The 22191-nt window shown below is 44.9% G+C and overlaps 5 protein-coding genes across 5 annotated transcripts; 1 reads left to right on the plus strand and 4 right to left on the minus strand. All coding sequences in view use genetic code 12, as the record gives it.

Moving 5' to 3' along the window:
* Nucleotides 1–5437: 5437 nt before the first annotated feature.
* SMM1 (Smm1p) lies at nt 5438–6577 on the plus strand (the record flags this gene model as incomplete). The annotated part of the gene is made up of 1 exon (XM_025484931.1): nt 5438–6577. One exon carries the CDS (start codon nt 5438–5440, stop codon nt 6575–6577), a length of 1140 nt encoding a protein of 379 aa, XP_025339862.1.
* A 478-nt stretch (nt 6578–7055) lies between these two features.
* Nucleotides 7056–7646, minus strand: TIM23 (protein transporter; the record flags this gene model as incomplete). The annotated part of the gene is made up of 1 exon (XM_025484932.1): nt 7056–7646. One exon carries the CDS (start codon nt 7644–7646, stop codon nt 7056–7058), a length of 591 nt encoding a protein of 196 aa, XP_025339863.1.
* A 1930-nt stretch (nt 7647–9576) lies between these two features.
* Nucleotides 9577–11208, minus strand: CXQ85_001216 (uncharacterized protein; the record flags this gene model as incomplete). The annotated part of the gene is made up of 1 exon (XM_025484933.1): nt 9577–11208. One exon carries the CDS (start codon nt 11206–11208, stop codon nt 9577–9579), a length of 1632 nt encoding a protein of 543 aa, XP_025339864.1.
* A 2425-nt stretch (nt 11209–13633) lies between these two features.
* On the minus strand, nt 13634–15349 carry CXQ85_001217 (sugar porter family MFS transporter; the record flags this gene model as incomplete). Its single annotated transcript, XM_025484934.1, has 1 exon — nt 13634–15349. The coding sequence occupies one exon, from the start codon at nt 15347–15349 to the stop codon at nt 13634–13636; it is 1716 nt and encodes a 571-aa protein (XP_025339865.1).
* Nucleotides 15350–17186: 1837 nt separating this feature from the next.
* Nucleotides 17187–18896, minus strand: CXQ85_001218 (sugar porter family MFS transporter; the record flags this gene model as incomplete). The annotated part of the gene is made up of 1 exon (XM_025484935.1): nt 17187–18896. The coding sequence occupies one exon, from the start codon at nt 18894–18896 to the stop codon at nt 17187–17189; it is 1710 nt and encodes a 569-aa protein (XP_025339866.1).
* Between the last annotated feature and the right edge of the window lie 3295 nt (nt 18897–22191).

The following is a 22191-nucleotide window of genomic DNA, read 5'->3' on the forward strand; positions in this document are numbered from 1 at the left end:
TGGGAATTGTGATTGTGGATGACTAATTGGAGGTGTTTGTTTGAGTGGGTGCAAAAAGTGATGTAAACTGATAACAGGGAAAAAAAGTGGTGTATGAGGAAGAAATTCCGATTTGTGGGGGGCCTGTGTTTATATATAAGAAAGTAGTAATGGGAAAAAAAAGAAGAAAAGAAAATATAAAGAAAGGTTGCAGTTAGTAATTTCTGTTTCTTTTCTATGGGAGGGTGTTTTTTTTTTTTTTTCTTTTTTCTTTTTTTTTTTTTTCTATATATGGTCTGAATTTCTTTTTTTTTTCTTCTTTCCTGTTGCATTCGCCAAACGTGCAGCGTGCGTCTTCGGAGGTCCAGAGGGTGACTTTGAAATTGGCCGATAAGACCGGAAAAAAGACCTTCCATAGTCAATTCAGCTCTAACTAGAATGATCCAGCTTTTAAAATTTGAATTGACCAACCCAATGGCGAGATAACTGGGAGTTTGTACTGTCAGAAGACTAGAACGAGAGATGTGACCGTTATATAGCGCATGATCGCTGCACGCCCCAGACATTATCTGCAGTACACGCAGATGTCGCCTGCAGAACAGAAATTCTTTTGTGGAGCCCATCTCAAAAGGGAATTTTAAAGAAAAAGCGATAATCACGGTAAAAAACCGTGGATTTCGGACTTAAAAACACTTCCATGCCATTGTATACGTTCCCTGGCCAATTGACCACGTCAAATATCAATTGACCTTGGGGTTTTACCCATTGAGGAACGAAAGAGATGGGAAAGGGCATCGATAAGCCAGGCGCTTTCCTGCAGGACACAAGAATAAAAAAACATGATAAGCATCAGTCATCCTGCACGGACCTGTGTGTGACCGCAGCGACTCTGCACGAGCGCATCATGTGCTGCACACGCCTCCCATTTCTTTTACCCTCTGGATGCACCCTCCACATGCTTCTGGAAACACACCTGGTCCAAACCCACCCTAGAAAGTGCCAGAAATTGCTAGTCCCACCAGGCCAAGACATTCTAACCTGCGCCATCCAATTTCGGTCCAAAACCAACGGCCCAGTCCCTGGCAATCTGAAACGCATCCTCTTTAGTATATGCCTGCTTATCGAATGTCGCACATATAGATGTGCAGCTGACACATGCGACCGAGGACGGTCTGGACACTCCATCGTCGGGACCCCGAAGATGGGAATACCCTGGTCCAGCTGATGGACATGGAATGGGTAGATGGCTGAATTTCAAGGATTTTCAAGGTCCTGGGGGAGGACTTGTGGAAGGTAAAAGTGTGGTAGTGTGGTGACGACCTGCATATAAACCGCTCATCTTCACATTTTTTTTTTTTTTTTTTTTCTCTCCCTTTTTCTTTCCCTTTCCTGCTTACTCTGTTTCCCCTATGACTGGTCCAAAAAAAAAAACGCATTTCCACCATTCCTCGTTTCTATTTGCTCCTAAGAAAAAAAAAAAGGTCCAATCTACGAAACACGCTTTGTGGAAAATGTGTGACTCTGTGTTTTGATTGGCTGGCGAGGGGAAATTCTGAAACGGCTGGGAGGGGTTGGAGGGACCTGGAGGGGCCGCCTGGAGGGTTCGGTCGGTTCGGAGTTTCAGAAGTTGCAAAAAATGACCAGCCCCAGAGTTTGACTTTGGTTTTGGCAAGTATTGATAAATGTAGAAAAAATTATGTAAGCAATTGGCAATTGGCAATTGGAAGGAAGGTAATTGGAATTGGAATTGGAAGGTAATTGGGTAATTGGAATTGGAAACTGGTAGGAATGGTGTTATACTTTCTGTACTTCCTGTGATTTCTGTATTTTCCAAATTCTGTGAATTCTGAAAATGGCACTTTTTTCTGTTTCCTTTCTTTTTTCTTTGTTTACCATTCCGTATTTTTAGCCCATTATCCATCGCCAGTTTCCAGTCTCCAGCGGTAGCAACCTGGCCTCGTATCTAGCAATAGCGTAGTGGTTGTAAGCGTGGGTCCCAGCAACACTTGTCCACGCAGCAGAGGAAGCATTGTGCGAGGTGATTGGGGGAATTGGTGGTTTGGAGAGATGACCAGGAATTGGCGTGACGGGGGAAGGACATAGTTGGGACTGGAAGTGGTGGATTTAGTGAAGAGTCAGTTGTGGAGACGAAGAGGACAGAGATGGGGATGTAATTGATCGAGTTGATTACTTGGTAGTCAATTGGGTTGGAGTGGGCGGAAGTAGTGGATTCAGGGTTATTGGAGGGTATTAAAAGGTCCTGTTATGGTCTTGGATTGACCAATTGGTGCTCTACTACATTGTACTTAGGCTTGCTACTCAGCAACCATATAATTCTGTCCCCCCTCTACATCTCTTCCTCAACCCCCGGCAAATCCGAATCGGAATGGGTTTCGAGAAACAGCAAGACCGCCAAAGCCTCTGTGGGACAATGGCGTGAGCGTGTTGACACTAAGGTTCGGTTGCGTGTTTAGCCGTTTAAGCGTCTGGAAAGTATGTCTCGCGATTTGGATAGCGATAAGGCGGTATTTGGCGAGAGACATGGGGAGAGACAAGGGATTGGGTCCATGCAAAGAATGGTAAAGTTTTTGGTTGACTAGAAAGGCCTTGTGGTTGGTTTAGTATGGGGTTTGAGAGGTGTGGTGGATGGAATGAGAAAAGGTAGAAGGGAGGTGGGAAGAAGATATGAGTGGAAGTCGATGAATGTAGTTTAGAGGGTGATTTGAGGCAGGGAAAGAAGGGTGAGTGTTTTGTGGGTTTAAGGGGATTGTGTTAGTTGGTTTGTTAGACGTTGGTGTATCAATTGGACAAGTAGCGGTAGAAATTGACTAGAGTGGTATAATGTGGTTTTGATATGGACGCAAGCTGATAGAAGGTTTCCAAATGAACTGTTTTAAAAATAGGGCTTCCTTGTTTATGAAGTATTGGTCTTTTATAGTTCATCTGGTGGATGCTTATCAACCTTTCTGGTTCGTATCATATATTCAATTAGGACATGTAGATGCTACCAATTTAACGATTTAGGCTCCCTAGATTCAAGCAGTTAAACGTCTAGGCTAAAAAAAGGATAATTACATCCATTCTATTGAAATCCCTAATGTAAATGCTCTATCAATAATATTCAGTAATTCTGCTTTCCTTGTCAATAGAAGCACTCTGTAAAGCATGTATCCTGACACATCTAGACAACTGATCCGATTAAAATCGAACGATATACTTCCCAAACTAAGGAATATAAATCACCTACCTTTTTAGCAAGGTCCATTTCCAAATTATACCTTGACCATACTTATATGCTCCTACACTATTGTACCTACACTGCAACACCATATAAACCCACTCTGACATTTCCAGCAAGCCAAATCAGCTTCCAATAAAATAAAGCAATGCAATCGACCCACGTAGCAACATTTCTACGAAACTCTTCCCCCATTTTTTCTTATCTCTTCTCTTTCCTTCCTTTCCCCATACTTGCTTGCTCAGCATCCACAATTTTCACCCACCAAAACCCCCAAAATACCCCAAAAATGGCCATAAAAAACACCAAAAAAAGCCCTAAGCCAGCACTATCCAACCCTCCACTACTCCTTCCTCAATTCCCCAATTTAACAACTATATAACTGAAACTAGTGCCCCCCTTTTTTGGCCAGGACACGAGCGGCTATAAGAGTCAGCCTCGATAGCCCCGCGCGGAACTTGACGAATATATAAAGGGGTGAGAATTCCCACTTTTTTTGAAAGGGCAACCGAGAGTTTTAGTTCTTTTGGTTGTGTTTTTTGTTTCCAATATGCTAACAATGAAAGTGACTGACACCGTGGGGCGGCCAATATGAGACTACCAGGGGAAAATCGTGAAGGAAAGCTGGCTCTTTATTCATGGTCACTTAACCTGGGAAACCATGTGTCACTCCTAAAGCCCACAAGTGAAGGGGTGGTTGGAAGTCTGTGGATTTTGCAAAGTGGCGGGCCAACTCGGGCGTTAAAGCTTGAACGGTTGCTGCATTGGGGATGATGGGTCAGTGGGCTTGTTTTCGGACAGGTTTTGCTGCTGTCCTAGACAGCCCCCAGCATCTAGTTCTAGTTGGAGTTCGAGTGTCATGGAGTGAATTTCGTTGGCTTCTTTCTATCTCGGGCCATCGGGACAAAGAGTAATGATCCCACCCATCGGGAGCGGACGATCTTGTGGTTGTTGTTATGAAGTTTCCATTGGTTGGTGCTCGTCCGTCGAAACGAGTACTGATTCGGAGAAAATGGGGCTGACTAACGCTAGACAGCTATGGTTTGCTCGTGAACGGTGGTTACAAAGTTTGGGTGGGGGCCGTTGGCACAGTCGGCTGGCTCTCGCCTGGGCCTATGTTGCCCTTTTTTTGGTCCGCACGTCCATTCCGCTGGTACTATCGGTGTGTACGCAGATGAGAAGGAACAAGGTGCTACCATTTTTTTTTTTCGAGTTTATCTCATTTTTTTTTTTTTTAACTGAAGAAATTCAGTTTTTTTTTTTCGAGTTTTCGTTTTTTGGGTTTTTTAAAGACTGTTCTGCTCCTTGATTGTCACTTGGGAGCGGTTCAGGTAGCCCCTTTAGAGGGCCATGGCAAAGTCCCAAGAGAGGAATGGGTCATGATATGTAAGACCTAAAGGACATTGTCCTACCAAAGGCCGTGAAAAAGTCCCAGAGGAGGAATGGTTCATGTTATGTAAGACCTAAAGAAAAGGCCATGAAAAAGTCCCAGAAGTGGAATGGTTCATGTTATATAAGACCTAAAGGACATTGTCCTACCAAAGGCCGTGAAAAAGTCCCAGAAGAGGAATGGTTCATGTTATATAAGACCTAAAGGACATTGTCCTACCAAAGGCCGTGAAAAAGTCCCAGAAGTGGAATGGTTCATGTTATATAAGACCTAAAGGACATTGTCCTACCAAAGGCCGTGAAAAAGTCCCAGAAGAGGAATGGTTCATGACGCTCCTAGTTGCTGGATTAGCTATCTGGAAAGCCTGCAAGAAGCTTATCGTTTAAGAAATGAATCCGTGCTCAAAAGAAGCTAGTGAACTTCAGCGAGAGCCAAGCATGGTCAACGAGAATGGGGCGTGGATGGCAGGAATAGCTGTCCGAACAACAACAATTTTTATTTTTTCATTTTCATTTTTTTTTATTTTTTGGATTTTTTTTTTTTTTTTTTGGTTCATGGCGCCATGATCGTAAAGGTCGGAAGCGCTTGGATCTCTGTTAGCGGAAGCATAATAGATTTTTTCGTGGTTGAACTATTCATGTAAGACTTGTAGATGTTTGTGGTGTTGGTTGTAGTGGTGAAAAGTTGTAAACGTGACCCAGATCACGTGCCGAAACTTCCCTCACCTCATCACTTACTCCATCACCAATCAACCTAAAACCCCATATATGTTTGGGAAGAACATCCTTCCTCTATTAAAACCTCCGTACATCCGTTCCTACAGCACCAGAATGGTCGATTTCACCGGCAAATATTGTCTAGCTCCCATGGTCCGCAGTGGAGAGCTCCCGACGCGGCTCATGGCGCTTAAACACGGTGCTGATCTCGTGTGGTCGCCTGAAATCGTCGATAAAAAGCTACGAAACTGTGCCAGAGTGGTTAATAAGGAACTAGGAACCATCGATTACGTGGAAAGTCGACTTTTGAAGGTCTTGGAGGAGAAACCAGGCCAGCTGGTGCCGGTTGTGTTCCGTACAGATAGAGCCAAAGAGGCTGGTCGTTTGATACTCCAGATCGGTTCTGCGGATCCAGAAATTGCCGTGGAGGCTGCTGAGAAGGTTATTCAGGATGTGGACGGCGTGGATTTGAACTGTGGATGTCCCAAACCGTTTTCTACCCATTCTGGAATGGGTGCTGCTTTGCTCAGTACGCCTGAGTTGTTGACTCTGATTCTTTCTAATCTCGTGGAAAAGGTGGGTAAACCAAACGATAAGCCTATCAGTGCAAAGATCCGGCTTTTGGACCAGAACGACCCGGCGCCAACGTTGGAGTTGGTGGAGAAGATCTGTAAAACAGGTATTTCCAATTTGACAGTTCATTGTCGTACAAGAAGCATGCGTAACAGGGATACGCCGATTCGAGACTTTGTAAAGCAGATTTACGAGGTGGTGCTGAAATTTGGCGTCACTTTGGTCATAAACGGTGGGTTTCAGTGCAGAAAAGAAATCGAGAATTTCCAAAAGAGCATTGATAACTTTAATGTGGGTGGAATGATTGCAGAGGCTGCTGAATCGAATCCTACAGTGTTTGCTCCGGTTCCATTGCCTTGGAAAGCTGTAACTACTGAGTTTTTGGACATTTGCATGGAGTATAATAACTTCCCCAGTAACACAAAGTATATTTTGTTGAACCAGATTCCTGGCAAGTCGCCAGTGTACAAGGATATTTGCAAAGTCAAGACGAACGAGGATTTCCTTAAAGCCATTCAAAATACCCCAGAGAAGGGAGACTTGGTGTTTGTCAGAACCATGCAGAAAGCAGTGGCCATGGACTCAGAGAGCTTTATGAGCCAGTTTGAGACGAAGCGTAAAGTGAGTCCTGAGCCTGAGATTGTTGAAAAGAGAGCCAAGATCGAAGCCGTCGCTGGTTAAGCCGGGAAACGGATACTTATAGACAACGGATAACCAGCAGAAGCAGAGCTTCTAGATACATTGGAGGGAGCTTGAGCGAGTTCCAGGGCAAAAGCAGGTAAAAGTAAGGCCAAGGCATGCCGTACTACGCCTTTCGATGGACTTGCTTCACAGATCAATCATCACCTTCAAAGCTTAACAACATATACATACATAAAACAGGACAACAGGAATACAAGAAAAGGCTCAAACAACAGATAAAGCCGGTTCAAGCAAACCTTACTAGTATATCTATCCTCTTTCCTCTAGCAGTTCTTGCCACTACGCCATCTCGGTTCATCGTGTCGATTACTATATACAACGACTGGTCATTACGGATCGCCTAGGCGATGCAGAAGCCTGGTTGCCCTTACTCTAAAGACGGACAGAAAAAGAAACAAAAGAACACTTTTTCACCAGGCGGTACCCATTTTCCCCCAGAAAAGAAAACTCGGCTTATCTATTGCAAAGCTCTTCTCAAAGCACACCAGGCGCCAGCGGCACCGGTCATCATGGCAGCCGAGTAGGCAGCAGGCTTGATTCCGGCAGCCAGCCTAAACAAAGCACCAGAGATGGCGCCCGAGGCCAACGAGTTGAAATCGTCGTGTTTACCTCTCCAGTGGTCAATAATGGCATCCACAATGTTATAAGTGATGGCAAGACAGCCAGCAGTGTTACCCAAGAACGGACCACGCTTGGTGATGTGATTCAAAACAGTGTTGAGCTTCAACTTTGGCGGCGAGTCAGCAGGCATCTTGGACAAACCTTCCTGGAGACCAAAAGCTCCACCCACACCAAGACCAAGCAAGTACACCGTACCAGTACCGTAACAAAGGTCATCCTTCCAGTCTCTCGACGCAATCACACCCTGAGCACCCTCCAAATCAGAAAGACGGTCATCGTCAAGGTCAAGGAATTCCACTCCCCTGTCCAAACCAGCCTGAGGGTGAAGACGAGCAGCGTCGGTGAACGCAGGCAGCGTGATAAAGGCGTTTGTCTGGTTGACTTCGGATTGTTCAGTAGATGGCGAAGAGCCCAAAAGCCACGACATGTTGATGAAGGCGAAGTGTGAAAAAGGTGGAAGTTGGAGGTGAGTTTGTATGATAATTTTTTTCAGTGCGCAGAGTGAGTGAGTGAATGTTGATCACCGAGAGTGGAGGAGTGGAGGAGTGGAAGAAGGAGGAAAAGAGGGGGACGTAAAATTTGGGTTGATGAAAAAAGAAGAGGAAATGGGCTGTATTTATAGTTTTCAAAGGAGGGGAAGCGCCAGGGGGTGGTGGTTGCCAGTTGGTGGTGGTGGAAGATCTGGAAACCGTTGGCTGCGAAGTGCAATGGAAAGGCAGAGAAGGGGAAGAGAGATGGGGTGGAAATGGAAAAGGTAGTGAAATGGAAGAAATGGAAAGTTTAAGGGAATGGAGGGTTGGACACTTTTTATTGGCTTTTTTGGATTTATTCAGTTTGGGTGGTTTCTGGTGGTGGTATACTCTCTATGGTGAGTACATAGTACATAGTACATAGTACATAGTGGGTATTTGGTGCAGTGAGTGAGTGGTCAGCTGCTGGATGGTGGTTTGGGAAACTGCCTATGATTTTTGCATTAGTGAGCTTAAGGAGAGCTAAGGTGCTTGAAATGTTTCTTTTTTTAGTTATTTAAGGCTGGCTGGGCTGGCTGGGCTGTTTGGGTTGGGGTCTTGGTGATGCTTCTCATTGTAGTAGTATTGGTAGAAAACGTGAAGAGGAAAGAAAGAATAACGCAGTTGAACTTTATATATATATATATATATATTTATATTATCATCTTTAAAGCGTCTTAGTTAGCTTAGAAAGTGAAATCATTGTTCTTCTTTTATGAGGTACTATTTGGTTGGGATTAAGTATGGGCCAATTTGCAACATTCAATGGAAGTATGAGGACTTCATGAAAAACTGAAAAACATGTAAAAAAGAAAAAAAAAAAAAAAAAACCCCTTTCAGTAAATTGGAAATTTAACTGGCTCTTTATTAGAAAGCAAACTTTCGAATCTCCTTCCATGAGTGGCTGCCTTTCGACTGCCCTGTCCCTCAGCTCTATCTCCATCCCATTAACCATAGTGTAACAAAGGGCCCAAAAACATAACCTAAAACCACCTGTAGAGTTAATTAATCACCACAATCAGTGTGATCATCAGGTATAAAAATAGCAAACACCATTTAGACCCTTTCAGGATGTCCACAATGTCATGCAGATCATCTGGCCTTATGGTACCAACAGCCTGGACTAACACTTCCAGTAACACTACAAACCTACAAAAAACCAGTAAAACCCAAAACAAGCCCACAGCATAAGCCTTCAATAGCCTTTCAGAATGCTTCGATCTCGCCACAGGTTGCTCGTGTGGCATTCGGTTAAGGTTCTCGAGACGCCGGTACTTTCCACAACTCGCTAATAATTCCGTCTGCCAAACGGTTTCCCAACAAAGAAATGGTTCCGCCGTGCCAGAGGGGCAGACCCATAGCTGATCTAAATAATATTTGCGCTTTCTCTAGTGCCGTTGATATATGGAGCAGGATGGGTTGAACGAGGACTGACCATCCAAACACTTCAATAGAACTCCAAAGACCGAACACAAGCAACAACTTTAACCGAAACCCCAATTCAGGGTTCATTCGGAGTCGGAGAATACCGATTGCCGCCGTTGGAACACATTACGTCATGGAACAGTTGATCGTGGACCAGCTCAAAGTGTCAATACGTCACTCGTCAATCCTTATCCGTAGCTTGTGGTTAACCTAATTGAAGCAAGCGTCTAAGTAAGCAACTTCTGCCGAATGTACGTCAAAAACACGATCGGTGAGTTGTGGCCGATGTGGAGATGCCCATTGTGTATTCACAAGCATCTTATTGATACACATAATGGAACACGCTATCTGTCCAAACAATGCAGCTGTGCCACCTACCCTTATCCTAACACTTGTATACATTAATTAAATATTACCTAAAAATCAATCCAGACCCTTGGAAGAGTCGTAGCCATGTTCGAAATGCTCGACATTCTCCTTGAGCTTCTCAACGTCAGAAACCTTGCCTTCTTCTTCGTGGAGGTATGGCAAGGTAGCGGCAATGTGAACAGCTCTCCATGGCTTCCAGACTGGGGTCTCGGCGAAAATCAAGTCGACTTCCTCCAAGCTTCTGCCCTTTGTCTCTGGGTACAAGAAGTAAAACACTGGAACCATGCAGAAGTTGATTCCAAAGAAGATAAGGTAGGTGTGGTGATCGATACTGTTAAAAGCGATAGGCGTAATCATCACCACCATAAAGTTGAATCCCCAGTTGCAGGCAGTAGAAATAGCAGTAGTTGGAGCTCTGACTTCTAAGGAAGACACCTCTGGTGGGTATAACCAAGTGAGCGACAAGAGGGACATACCAAAGAAGGTGTTGAAGGCAAACAACAAGAAGGCAGCACCGATTGGAGCACCTGGCTTGTCTTGTTTAGCCATTTCCATGGAAACGTAAAGGAAAAGCATACTCAAACACTGGCCAGTAGTTCCAAAGAGGAAAAGCTTTCTTCTGCCGACCTTTTCGATAACGAAAATAGGAATAAGGGAGGCCAAGAAGTACTCAGTACCGTTACAGGCAGCCAAGATACGAGACTCCAATGGTTCCATACCGATATAGCTCTCAAAGATAGTACCAGCGTAGTAAGTGATCAAGTTGATACCGCAAATCTGTTGCATGACCTGAGACCAAGCAGCCAAGTTGGCTCTGTGGAAGTTCTTACGCTCGCCCTGTTTGAGAAGGTTTTTAAGACTGAACTTGTTACCACCAGCCTTTTCTTCAGCGTTCAAGGAGATTCTGATATCCTCAATCAACTGTTTAATGAAAGGATGGTCTGGCGACTTGTCGTACAAAGAAGCGAAAACAAGGGCAGCCTCCTCTGGTCTAGACTGTCCCATAAGCCATCTAGGCGATTCTGGGAATTTAAACAAAAAGGCAACAATGGCAATAGGGAACACAAGCTGGAAGGCAATGGGGAATCTCCAGGACACCTCACCGAACTTCTCAGTAAAGTAGAAGGCAAAATCGATCCAGTAGGAAATACAGATACCGAAAGTGATCAACGAACCGTGGATACAAAGCGACTTACCTCTGTTACTGGCTCTAGAACACTCGGCAGCGTAAAGTGGCACTGTAGATGTGAGCAACCCGTTACCCAAACCCGAAATGACACGAGCGACAATCAAAAAGTCTGTGTTGGTGGCGGCAGTTTGCAAAATACCACCGATAATCATAATCACACAACCAGAAAAGATCATCTTCAAACGACCAAACTTGTCTCCCAAGTACATGGTGGAAAGCGCAGCTGCCAAGCATCCCACCTCGTAAAGACCCACTGTCAAACCCTGCATGGTCGAGTGTCCCAAATCGTCGTTATCAACGGTATCGATTTCTGGGAAACGTTCACGGAAGGTTCTAAGCGTTAAAAGCGAACCCATAACGCCCTGGTCGTAACCGAATAAAAGGAAACCAACACCACACAACGTGGTAATGGCTGTATTAAGCTTGGGACCTTTGAGACCCAAGTATTTAGGCACGTCACCACTGCTTTTGATGGAAATAGAACTTACGTCAGACATGGTAGTTAACTAAATAGAAAAAGCAGGCTTGTAAAAAAGAGGAAAACATGGCGTCCTTATATACTCCGAGACAAGGGTGTTCTCCCAGAGCAAAAAGCGTAGCGTGTGGCTCCTGCGCCGCAGCGTAAAGTATGGGGTTTGTCTCGAATATTTTGCGTGGGGGACGTCTGGCGGTTTTACCGGGATGGAATATAGAGCTTATTGCATGTTTGTGATAGCGGGGCAGAGTGTGCAGATCTGTGACGTAAGGGTGCATAGTAGACGCGTACATGCAGTACTGCCCTCCCGGGGTGCAGGCCCCCACTGCATAGGCGAGTTGGGGTCTGTAAGAGACTTCACCAAAATATATGCTGTTTACTGTGGTGGAGCCTTTTTTTTACTCGTGTCTCCGTGGATGGAAACAAAAAATAGCATGATGCGAGAAAAGTCCCGCCGCGCCCCACCATGGAGAGCAACTTTCCCCCACGGGACGGAATGCCAGAATCCCGACTGCAAAAAGGCATGTTGCATTTTGGCTTTTTGCCGTGCAAAAACTTTTGGAAGTTAACTTTTACAAGAAATTTGGAACCGTTTGACAGGTGTCAAGGCAAGACAAGAATTTTCTTGATGTGGATTTGACGGGTCAAGAAAGTTGTGGTAGCAACTTGGCAGGGCTCTGAGTTGGAGAAAAAACACCAGATGCACATTGTTCCAAGAAAATTGGAAAACAGGTAAATACTCGATATACTTACAGAAACGCAAGTGCTCTCAACCGACGCCGAACGGCATACTTCGAATGATAGCCGAAGGAGAGGCAAGGATGAGCCCCGAAAAATGGAGAAACCAATAGCAAGTCGGAGCAAGGGCCCTGGGGAAGCACAAAAGGTTTGTGTAATTCTAAACAACACGTCCAATAAGGAAGCGTCACCAAAGGCTTCCCGTGCCCGCCTCGTTTTCGAGATTGCTATACTCAAAGAGGCTCCCTTTTCGGGGTAAGGTTCTCGACCTTAAAGCGCCGTACATGAGGTGGTGGTGGGAAGCAGGTGTAAGTGGTGGAAAGGTGTCTTTGTCTCCAGTCTCCAGTCTCCACTAGATTGTCCAGGAGGCAAGGCTTTTCTGGTTTGGGGCATCCGTGTACCTACGCCGTCCTTCTCCATGTACGCCTTGCTGTTAGTTGCATCTGAATCTACGACACATTGTCTGCCAAACAAAGGTTTGCAAGGTAGCGAGACATTTTAGCCCCTCCGGCGTTAGACGTAGCCTTTTTGAGATAAACAGAGTGGGCAAAACCTTCTCGTGGGTTGCTCTACACCGTGAGGTCACCAAATGGACCCAAAACGAGATCTCTGACTGGGAGCAAGACGAGGCTTGCTATGTACGGAGTCGTATATATGAAACACGTAGATGTTTTTGTTGGTTTGGTGGTCTGGGGATCGTTTTACGCCTGGATGCCACACAGGGGTGATTCTGTCACAAAAAGCTTAACCACCCAAACCGTCGATGTCGTCATTGGCAATTCTTTTTTCGTCCCGGGGGGTAAGTCTCCCAAAAAGCTTTGGATTAGCCGACGAGTCGACGAGAGTGCACGACTTGTTCACCTGCTCGGAATTGGGATTTAAGTAAACTTGCATCTCTAGTTCCCACATTAAGCCTCGAGCCACTCAGCTGTTGTTTTGGGGTTGTCGAACGTGGACAGAGATAATCAGAGGACAACAGAGGGTGATTCAGGAAAGCGTGCAGATCTTGGCTTAGCGGTGGGGCAATTTTGGTTTTGGAAAGCGTACGTTTTGGGTGGATTAGGTAGAGAGTGTAGTGGAGCTGGGTTGGTGATGTATAGCCGCCAGCTCGGTATTCCAGGTGGCCGCGGTGACCTGGGAGATAGATAATGGGTGAATGGGGAGACTGGAAGAAATTGGAAGCCCAGACTCCTCCTTTAATTGTCTTTTGTGGCTCAGTAGAAATTGATAGATCTTGTGGAGTCCCTAGCCGAATGTTCATAACCGCTACAATCGAATAAACCAAGCCGCAATGACATCACGGTTGGAGTGAAACAAGGCACGTCGTGGAGTGGTCTTTTCAGCCGTGTTACAACGAAATTGTGGTCTTTTTTTGGTCCATAAATCCTGGTTGCTCTCGTAAATATATGTAGCTACTGGCAAAAAAGAGGGTCTGGAGCGGTACCTTAAAAACATCTTGTTCAAGTACACCATTTGAGCAAATCCAAAAACTCTGCTAATTTCATTCCTTCCCATTCCTTCCATCACCATCCTTTCTGACACATTCTTGCGTTTTGACAGCTGCAAGACTGCCCCTCCATCAGGACAAGAAATTTGCAGCCAAGATTTCTTGATACTTGGTCTCGTCCCGCAGGTGAAACCGTTACACTATTTTCTTATAACGTGTCTATAGATTTATAGATGTCTAAATAATATACAACACTTGGAGGCTAGTTCTTTGCCTCCTCAGAATTCTTCTTCTCATCAGAGCCCAGCTCCAAGAGCCCGTCCTTTTGACCATTGACTCTTTCCACACCTTCGCTGCTGTTGTCACTATCAGAGTAAGGCTTGTCGTCGTAACCCTTGAGGTTTTCTTCGTCGACAGCGGCTGTCTCGTGGCGGAAAGGCAAAGTCTGGGCAATCTTGACCGATTGCCATGGTTTCCAGGCTGGAGTGGCAGCGAAAATCAAGTCCACCTCTTCCAAAGATCTGCCCTTGGTCTCTGGGTACAAGAAGTAAAAGACAGGAACCATGCAGAAGTTGATACCGGCGAAAATAAGGTAAGTGTAGTGGTCGATTCTGTTGAAACAGATTGGGGTGATCATGACGACGAAGAAGTTGAATGCCCAGTTACAAGCGGTGGAAATGGCAGTGGTAGGAGCTCTGACTTCCAACGAGGAGACCTCTGGAGGGTATAACCAGGTAAGGGACAAAAGAGACATACCGAAGAAAGTGTTGAAAGCGAACAACAAGAAAGCAGCACCAATCTCACCACCCTCGTGGCCCTGGTGAGCCATTTCCATAGAAACAGTAAGGAAAAGCATACTCAAGCAGCAGCCAACGGAACCAAACAAAAACAAAACTCTTCTACCGACTCTTTCAATGATCCAGATAGGAATAAGCGAAGCAAGGAAAAACTCAAGACCGTTACAAGCAGCCAAAAGTCTGGATTCCATAGGACCCTGGCCAATGTACTCCTCGAAAATGGTACCAGCATAGTAAGCAATCAAGTTAATACCACAGATCTGCTGCATAACCTGAGACCAACCAGCCAAGTTGACTCTCTGGAAGTTCTTACGTTCACCTTGGGAAAGAAGAGCCTTTGGCGAGAAGTTGGCACCACCACCAGCGTTTTCTTCAGCTTTCAAGGAAGCCTGAATGTCCAGAATAAGACTCTGCACAAACTGGTCGCTTGGAAGGGTATCGTACAAAGCAGCGAAAACGATGGCGGCTTCTTCTGGTCTGTTCTGACCAACAAGCCATCTTGGTGATTCTGGGAAAGTGTAACCAAAGAATGTGATACCAAGTGGGAAGATAAGTTGGAAAGCGATTGGAAATCTCCATGAAACTTCACCAAACTGTTCGGTAAAGTAAAAAGCGAAATCGATCCAGTACGAAACACAAATACCAAGTGTAATCAAAGCACCTTGGATACAGAGAGACTTACCTCTGCTGGAAGCCTTAGAACACTCAGCGGCATAAAGAGGGACAGTGGCTGTAAGAATACCATTTCCAACGCCAGAAATCACACGAGCAGTAATCAAGAAATCAGTACTTGTAGCAGCTGCTTGCAAAACACCACCAATGATAATCACCACACAGCCCCAGAAAATCAACTTAACACGACCAAACCTGTCACCAATGTACATTGTAGAAAGAGCACCAACCAAGCAACCAACGGCATAGAGACCAATGGTCAAGCCTTGCATGATAGCGTAACTCTCTTCTTCATTAGAAACAGTATCGATTTCTGGGAAACGAGCACGGAACGTAGGAAGGGTAAGAAGCGATCCCATGACACCTTGGTCATATCCGAAAAGGAAAAAACCAACACCACACAAACCGACGATGGCTTGGTTTAGTCTATCACCCTTACATTTCAAGAAGGTTGGGACTTGCTCCTCGGAGGGCTTCTTATCAGAGATCTTTGAATCGGTTTCAGACATGATTCTGCTCTGAGTTCAAATAGAATAAAAAAATAATAGAATACGAACCAATGCTGGACCAGCGAATAGTACTTCTTTTATATCATTCTGAAAGGCTGCAAAAACCAACAAGTCTTCCCTATAGAAAAAAAAAAAAATAGAAAAAAACCTAGACCGTCTTTCTCGGCAGGCCCCACCCCCGCCGCTGTCAGAGAATGCCAAGGGCACGATGATGTAGTTATGCCTAGTAGTAAAAAAAGGCTCTCCCCGGATCCAGCAGAGATGCTTTTGCAACCACAGCTTGGTGGTTGTTCCTGGCGCATATATTACATGGCGGATAAACAATCCAGCTACGGTATGGTGGCTGCGGGGCCGGCATACAACGCGTAAACATATGCACACCGGAACATTTTTTTCTCACCTGGGCATCCCGATCTGCAGAAGCCCCAGGTATATCTTCCGTATCTATAAGGTCGCTTTATCTGGTGCAACGAACACGCAAAGTATATGTATGAAAAGATCTGAAGTTCAGAGAGGCCACCAGAGTTTTTCCGAGAACTATACCACAATTTGCCCCTCGACAGAACGGTTTTTGCCCCTCTACAATGGAAAAGAAACGGCGAGAAGCCATTTTCATTGGCTCGACATAGAAGCAACACCAAGAAACACCAAGGGCCTTGTGGGTTTTGGGGCCTTGTCTATTTTTCTTTGACCAAGAATGCCCTGAATTTATAAGGACTGTTTTTTTCTCAGTATTCTGTGGTTTCTTTTCCTTTTTTTTCTTAGTACCCTTCTATACAATATGTTCTTCCGGTTTTAGTATGGACGACGAGAAATATCCTACAACTTGACATGGCTTCTTTGCTCATAGTTATCCCGGGTTTCCCCAGGTTTGTTTAAAGCTCTTTGCGTCCAGCGGCATGGTCCGCAAAGCCAAAGAAAACTTGTTGCCAATGTCTTACACACAAAAGGCGTTTTAGAAAACGATGACAAACTTCGTTTCTTTTGCAAACGACATGGTAGATTTTACAGAGAGGACTTTGGAGGCTCTTAGGGTCCATAGATACCAATCCCACAACATGAACAAAACATGGCCAGTCCCTTGGGGAGCCCCACGGAACATGTTTTCATGTGGTCGCTCTTGGCTAGGCTGGGCATTCGTGTCCAGGGAAACCAACCATGTATAGAACAGAGGCTATGACGTAACGGTAACATAAAGCCTTCTATCTTACGTTTGGCGAGAAAAATAAATGTATACGTGTTTGGCGTGGCCGATTGTCTGGAAGATAGATAGCCTTGTCTTATTGTAAGAAGTATAGATATGCCTCGTTAATCCCATTCAAACTTGTATTACGTCAGTGCATGAACTTAGCAAATTGCTAGGTAAACTAAAAAGTCCAGGCTTATCTGGACCCTGGGGCCCTCGAGGTGGTTTGTGGGGTTGGCCATGCCATGAATCCTGTGATAATGGGGTAAGGGATTTCTCACTGTCTGATACTAGGAGTCTTTGTGTTCCCCGCCAAACGAGTGGTTGGCTCTTTGTGTTCTAAAATCCGAGTTGCTGAGGAGATTCCGATACACTGGTGCTTCTCCTTCGAAATGTCCCTCTGTAACACCACTAAAGAGGGTTGTGTGCGTTTCGCTATATCTAACTAGGCAAGACAAGGAGGGTAACACAAAACCAATTTGGTCCATGAACCCTCAAAGCCTACTTGGGTTTCTGTGTCTTTCAAGGGTGAACAACAATTCTTCTACATCTCTATCCGAGAACCTGTTCTCAATTAAAACTATAAATCCAACCATTATCTGTCTAAAGCCCAAACTCTAAGGGCGTAAGTCACACTTCACGCTTCTTAAATTAAACTCTTGAAATACTGTTCTCCTTGTTGACGTTCTCCACGAACTTGGTTTCAGACTTGGTGTCTTCCATAAGACCAGAGTCTGACTCTGGCGAAGAGCTCAGACCGTTAGAATAGTGTTCAGCGTCGGCCTTCTGGTTGAAACTCTCGATATCCTTGGTCTCCTCGAGGAATGGCATGGTGGCTGCAATACCAACCGACTTCCATGGCTTCCAGACGGGAGTGTCAGCGAAAATCAAGTCCATCTCCTCCAAAGTTCTGCCCCTAGTTTCTGGGTATAAGAAGTAAAACACTGGAACCATGCAGAAGTTGATGCCGAAGAAAATAAGGTAGGTGTGGTGGTCAATACTGTTGAAACAGATTGGCGTGATCATCACAACCAAAAAGTTGAAACCCCAGTTACAGGCAGTGGAGATGGCGGTGGTAGGTGCTCTCACTTCCAAGGAAGAAACCTCTGGTGGGTACAACCAAGTAAGCGACAAAAGCGACATACCGAAGAAAGAATTGAAAGCGAAAAGCATCACGGCTGCACCGATGGAACCTCCGTCGTTACCTTGCTCTGCAATCTCCATACAGACGTAAAGCAACAACATACTCAAACACTGACCAGCGGTACCGAAAAGGAAAAGCTTTCTTCTACCAAACTTCTCAATAACGAAAATTGGAATAAGAGAAGCCAAAAAGTATTCGGTACCGTTACAGGCAGCCAAGATACGGGACTCCAAGGCGTCCATACCAATGTACTCTTCGAAAATGGTACCAGCGTAGTAGGTAATCAAGTTAATACCACAAATCTGTTGCATGACTTGGGACCAGCCAGCCAAGTTGACTCTTTGGAAGTTCTTACGTGGACCTTGCTTGAGAAGGTTCTTGACACTGAACTTGTTACCACCAGCCTTGATTTCGGCGTCCAAACTTTTGGCGATATCGTCACAAAGGCTTTGAACGTACGCAGAGCTTGGTGGCTTGTCGTACAAGGCAGCGAACACCTTGGCGGCTTCTTCACGTCTACTTTGACCCATAAGCCATCTTGGAGACTCTGGGAAAGTAGTACCGAAACAACAAATACCCACTGGGAAAATAAGCTGGAAAGCGATAGGGAATCTCCAGGAAACCTCACCGAACTGTTCAGTAAAGTAGAAAGCAAAATCGATCCAGTAAGACACGGCAATACCAAGGGTAATCAAGGAACCGTGGATACAAAGCGATTTACCTCTGCTGTTGGCCTTGGAACACTCGGCAGCGTAAAGAGGAACCGTAGCAGTAAGCAAACCGTTACCCACACCAGAAATGACACGAGCAGTGACCAAAAAGTCGGTGTTGGTAGCGGCAGCCTGCAAAATACCACCAATAACAATGATAACACATCCCCAGAAAATCATCTTCACACGGCCAAACTTATCACCAATGTACATGGTTGCAAGGGCACCGACCAAACAACCCACAGCGTAAAGACCAATAACCAAACCCTGGTGAATGGCATAACTCAACTCTTCGTTGGAAACAGTATCCATTTCAGGGAAACGAGCACGGAAAGTAGGAAGGGTAAGAAGGGAACCCATAACACCCTGATCGTAACCGAAAAGGAAGAAACCAACACCACACATGGTGGTGATGATTTTATTAAGCTTGTCGCCCTTAGCCTTGAGAAAGGTGGGCACCTCGTCACTGTACTGAGGCTCGGAGTGTTTAGATTCGGAGTCAGACATGTTTTTGGTTTGGAAACTGGAAGCAGAAGGTTTCTTTTAGTGGGGCATTTTGCAGCCATTTATATATTCGTTTGCTATCTAAGACTATCTCTTACAGACCCCACAGAAGTGGGCCACTGAATGGGATGCCAAGAGAAGCTGGCTACGCGAAATATACTTTATGTATTACTTGAATGGCTGGGACGTCATTTTCTTGTAAATACGTGGTGGGGCTATAGCGTTCGTGGCGAGTAAGTAGAAAAGATTCTCCATTACGCAATAATGCTTCGGAACGGACTGCACACAAGTGCATGATGGTGTTTTTTTCTTGTACGATAATTCTCCGGGGTGCGTTGCGGTTTCGTGCGGCCACGTTGAAGATATACGAGAAGTAGATGTTGCGCCGTTCGCCGGATAAATCTCGGAACTGCAAGATAATCCGGGTTCCACAATTAGCCTATCCACCTTAAATCATCCTTTTCCACCTACCCTCCTTACCTCAGTGTCATATGCAGCTGTCATTTTCTTTTGCTGGAAGAGAAGGCCCTGGACAAGAAAATTATTGTTCTAGGTGCCGGCGGTCATGTACATCTCGAGGTTCCTATAGGCGTGTTGCCAGCGTTTTTTCTTAGCGACCATAGTCAAGAAAAATAGTCTTTTTTTTTTTATTTCCTTCTTGCAACACGGAAAATGCAAGCTTCCGCTAGGACTCAAGAGCATCATATCCGCATGACGTAACAAGAAATCTGGAACTCTATCCCTAGTAAAGGCACCAACTGAAGGTGAGACAGGGGCACCAAACATGAATATGAAACACTATGAAACATGTAGTTGTGAATACTACAGCTTCGGCGTTAACACCCTTTGCTGGAGGGGAATGATACTTCCGTTTTGACTTTTCCAGGGCTTGCTATTGTTGACGCCCTAAACAGCAACACTACATTTGAGACAACGCACTCCCCGAACAGGCAAACATGGGCGACGCGAAGCGTAGTTGCTTTTTGCTCTAGAGCAGGCGTGAAAGTTTTCGTTCATGCCTAAATTTCGTCCTGGGTCAACAGGAATCCGGTAAGACCGTGGCGCTAGCCGCATGGACCATCCGCTGTCCGTTGTTTCCGGGAGAAGGGCCAAGCGAGTTTAGAAAAGAGGCAGTTTGAAGAGGAGGTGGTTTCATGCTTTGCGCTTGTTTTCTCGATGGAAGTTTGGTGGACTATATCGTCTGCTTCCATACACAGAGCTTATCTGGACGACGATTTGTTTATTTACCGACGAGTGTGTTCGTACGGCTCGTGGAGGAGCCTCTTGGCAAGGGATAGAGTGGAGTAGAAGTAGTAGTTTGTGACATGTAGAAGGAGAAGAAAATTACTTCATGTGTGGGCGCCGTTTGCAGTTTCTAAATATGGCATTTTTAACTTCTGAGTTCCGGAAACAACAAAAAAACGACAAGAAACGGGTACAATAAACTAGTAGAGCCAACCCAGAATTATGCCTTTCCAAGCTGTACGTCTTTTGCTCGCTTCAGCAAAAGTTTAGAGTTGCCATTCGTGCTAAGAAAACTCACCCAGCACAGTGGCTAAACCAACGCTACACAAATACATTACCCTCGGTTTCAGTCCGAAGGCTACTACCGACGGAGTCGACGTGGTGTACGATCGAACGGAAAATAATGTAGCTGACTCGACTGATAGCGTGTACATTAATTAGTTCGACGCCAGGGTTCAAACCAAACATGGAAAAGTAGCCTGATGCTCCTAACGCTGGCGGGGTCTGGAGGTGATAAGCCCTGTGAAGATAAAGCATAGGCTTTCTGAACGGAAAGAGTGTGTTTGGACGCGTCGTGGTAAAATGCTCGTCCACATTGTAGAGTGGCTTCTTCTGTGTTAATTTAGCATCCACAGCAGGAACATAAGCTGATATGAATGTGCTGGTTGGCCAGTTAGAATGGAGGAACGGTGAATAGGGAGACTTCCACAAAGTGTGTTCAGAGAAGCACGACGATTAGTTTGGTCTGCTTTATACTGAGTAATAAACTGTTTAGGGAGTAGGGAGACGGTTTATACGTTGTCGACGCTGTGACGTAACCATGCTGGGACTACAAAGAACTGGTTGAGGGTATCTTTCATCTGCTGTTCTGGTGGTTCCACCGTGTATTTTTTTTTCTCTGGTTTTTGAATATTCTTCGGGGAGTTAATAAGATTTTTGGAAAGAATAGACGGTTTTGAGTTTCGGTTTAGGAAGAAAGGAAGAAAGAATAATTGAGGTTGGATGCGATGGAAAGCACGGCTTTGGTGGATTCCTAGCGGTAATCTGGACGTTTTGGTTTTGGAGAATTTGGAAGTATTGCCACTGGTGGTTTATTGGTATTCAGATTAGTGGCTTTTTGGAGACCAAAAGGAAATATGATTTGGAACTGTTTCCAACACAAATACCTATTTTCGAGCTAAAATCACGGAATCCCCATTTGTTGTCTTATAAAAGTTACCAGAATAATATGGTTATTATTCAACTGATTTGCTTCCATATTCTGCTTTTCGATTCCCAGGTTTCTCTATAACACCACTTTAACACCAGCACTTTCTCGCTTCTGTCAAACACATATTCACATTCCCCCTTGGTCATCATTCCTCTACAGTTCTAGAATCACCTAATCACTATTAGCCACAGTGGCAAGTACTTCATATCTGGAGTACTACATAGTATGGGTCATGGCTGTGACCGGGCTCATTTCTTGTCGACGTAAAGAAACAATTGCTAAATCTTCTAGCAATAGATGGAAAGAGAAAGCTTTCTAGTTGATAGACATATCCACTATCTGCTGAAAAGCTCTCATGGATATGGAAAGGACGCTAAGTGGACGGTAAATGATAAGTTGGGTGGAAAGTTAACTCTTGCTGGAAGATAAGGTTAAAGACTAAATTCAGTGGTTTAAGACAGACTCATGAAGAGCACTTTTCCTGAAACCGTAACGTTCTGTCAGGAGCAACAGGGAAGCTACTATGGGTGATTCCCTATCATAGATGTAATATGGAAAATGAATCTGGCCTTCAACTTGATGTTGTCTGCTGATCACCTGCTGATAACAGATCACCTTCAATATCAAATGACTTTAATCAGATTGAAAAGTAACCCTAGAAGATGATCATTAAGATCATTATTGACCCCAAGATGTGTCCTATAGAAGAGGATATTGAGCCGGTTACTTGAAAACGCCCATTTCAAAAGTATACTTCAAAACTATTACAAAGTTTTCCATTCTTCGAAACGCCTGCTTAGATCCTCTAACGTTACTTGATATTTACCAGCTGAATTAATCTCA

This window comes from Candidozyma haemuli (genome assembly GCF_002926055.2).
Source record: "Candidozyma haemuli strain B11899 chromosome Unknown B_2014730914, whole genome shotgun sequence".
In the NCBI taxonomy this organism is placed as follows: domain Eukaryota; kingdom Fungi; phylum Ascomycota; class Pichiomycetes; order Serinales; family Metschnikowiaceae; genus Candidozyma; species Candidozyma haemuli.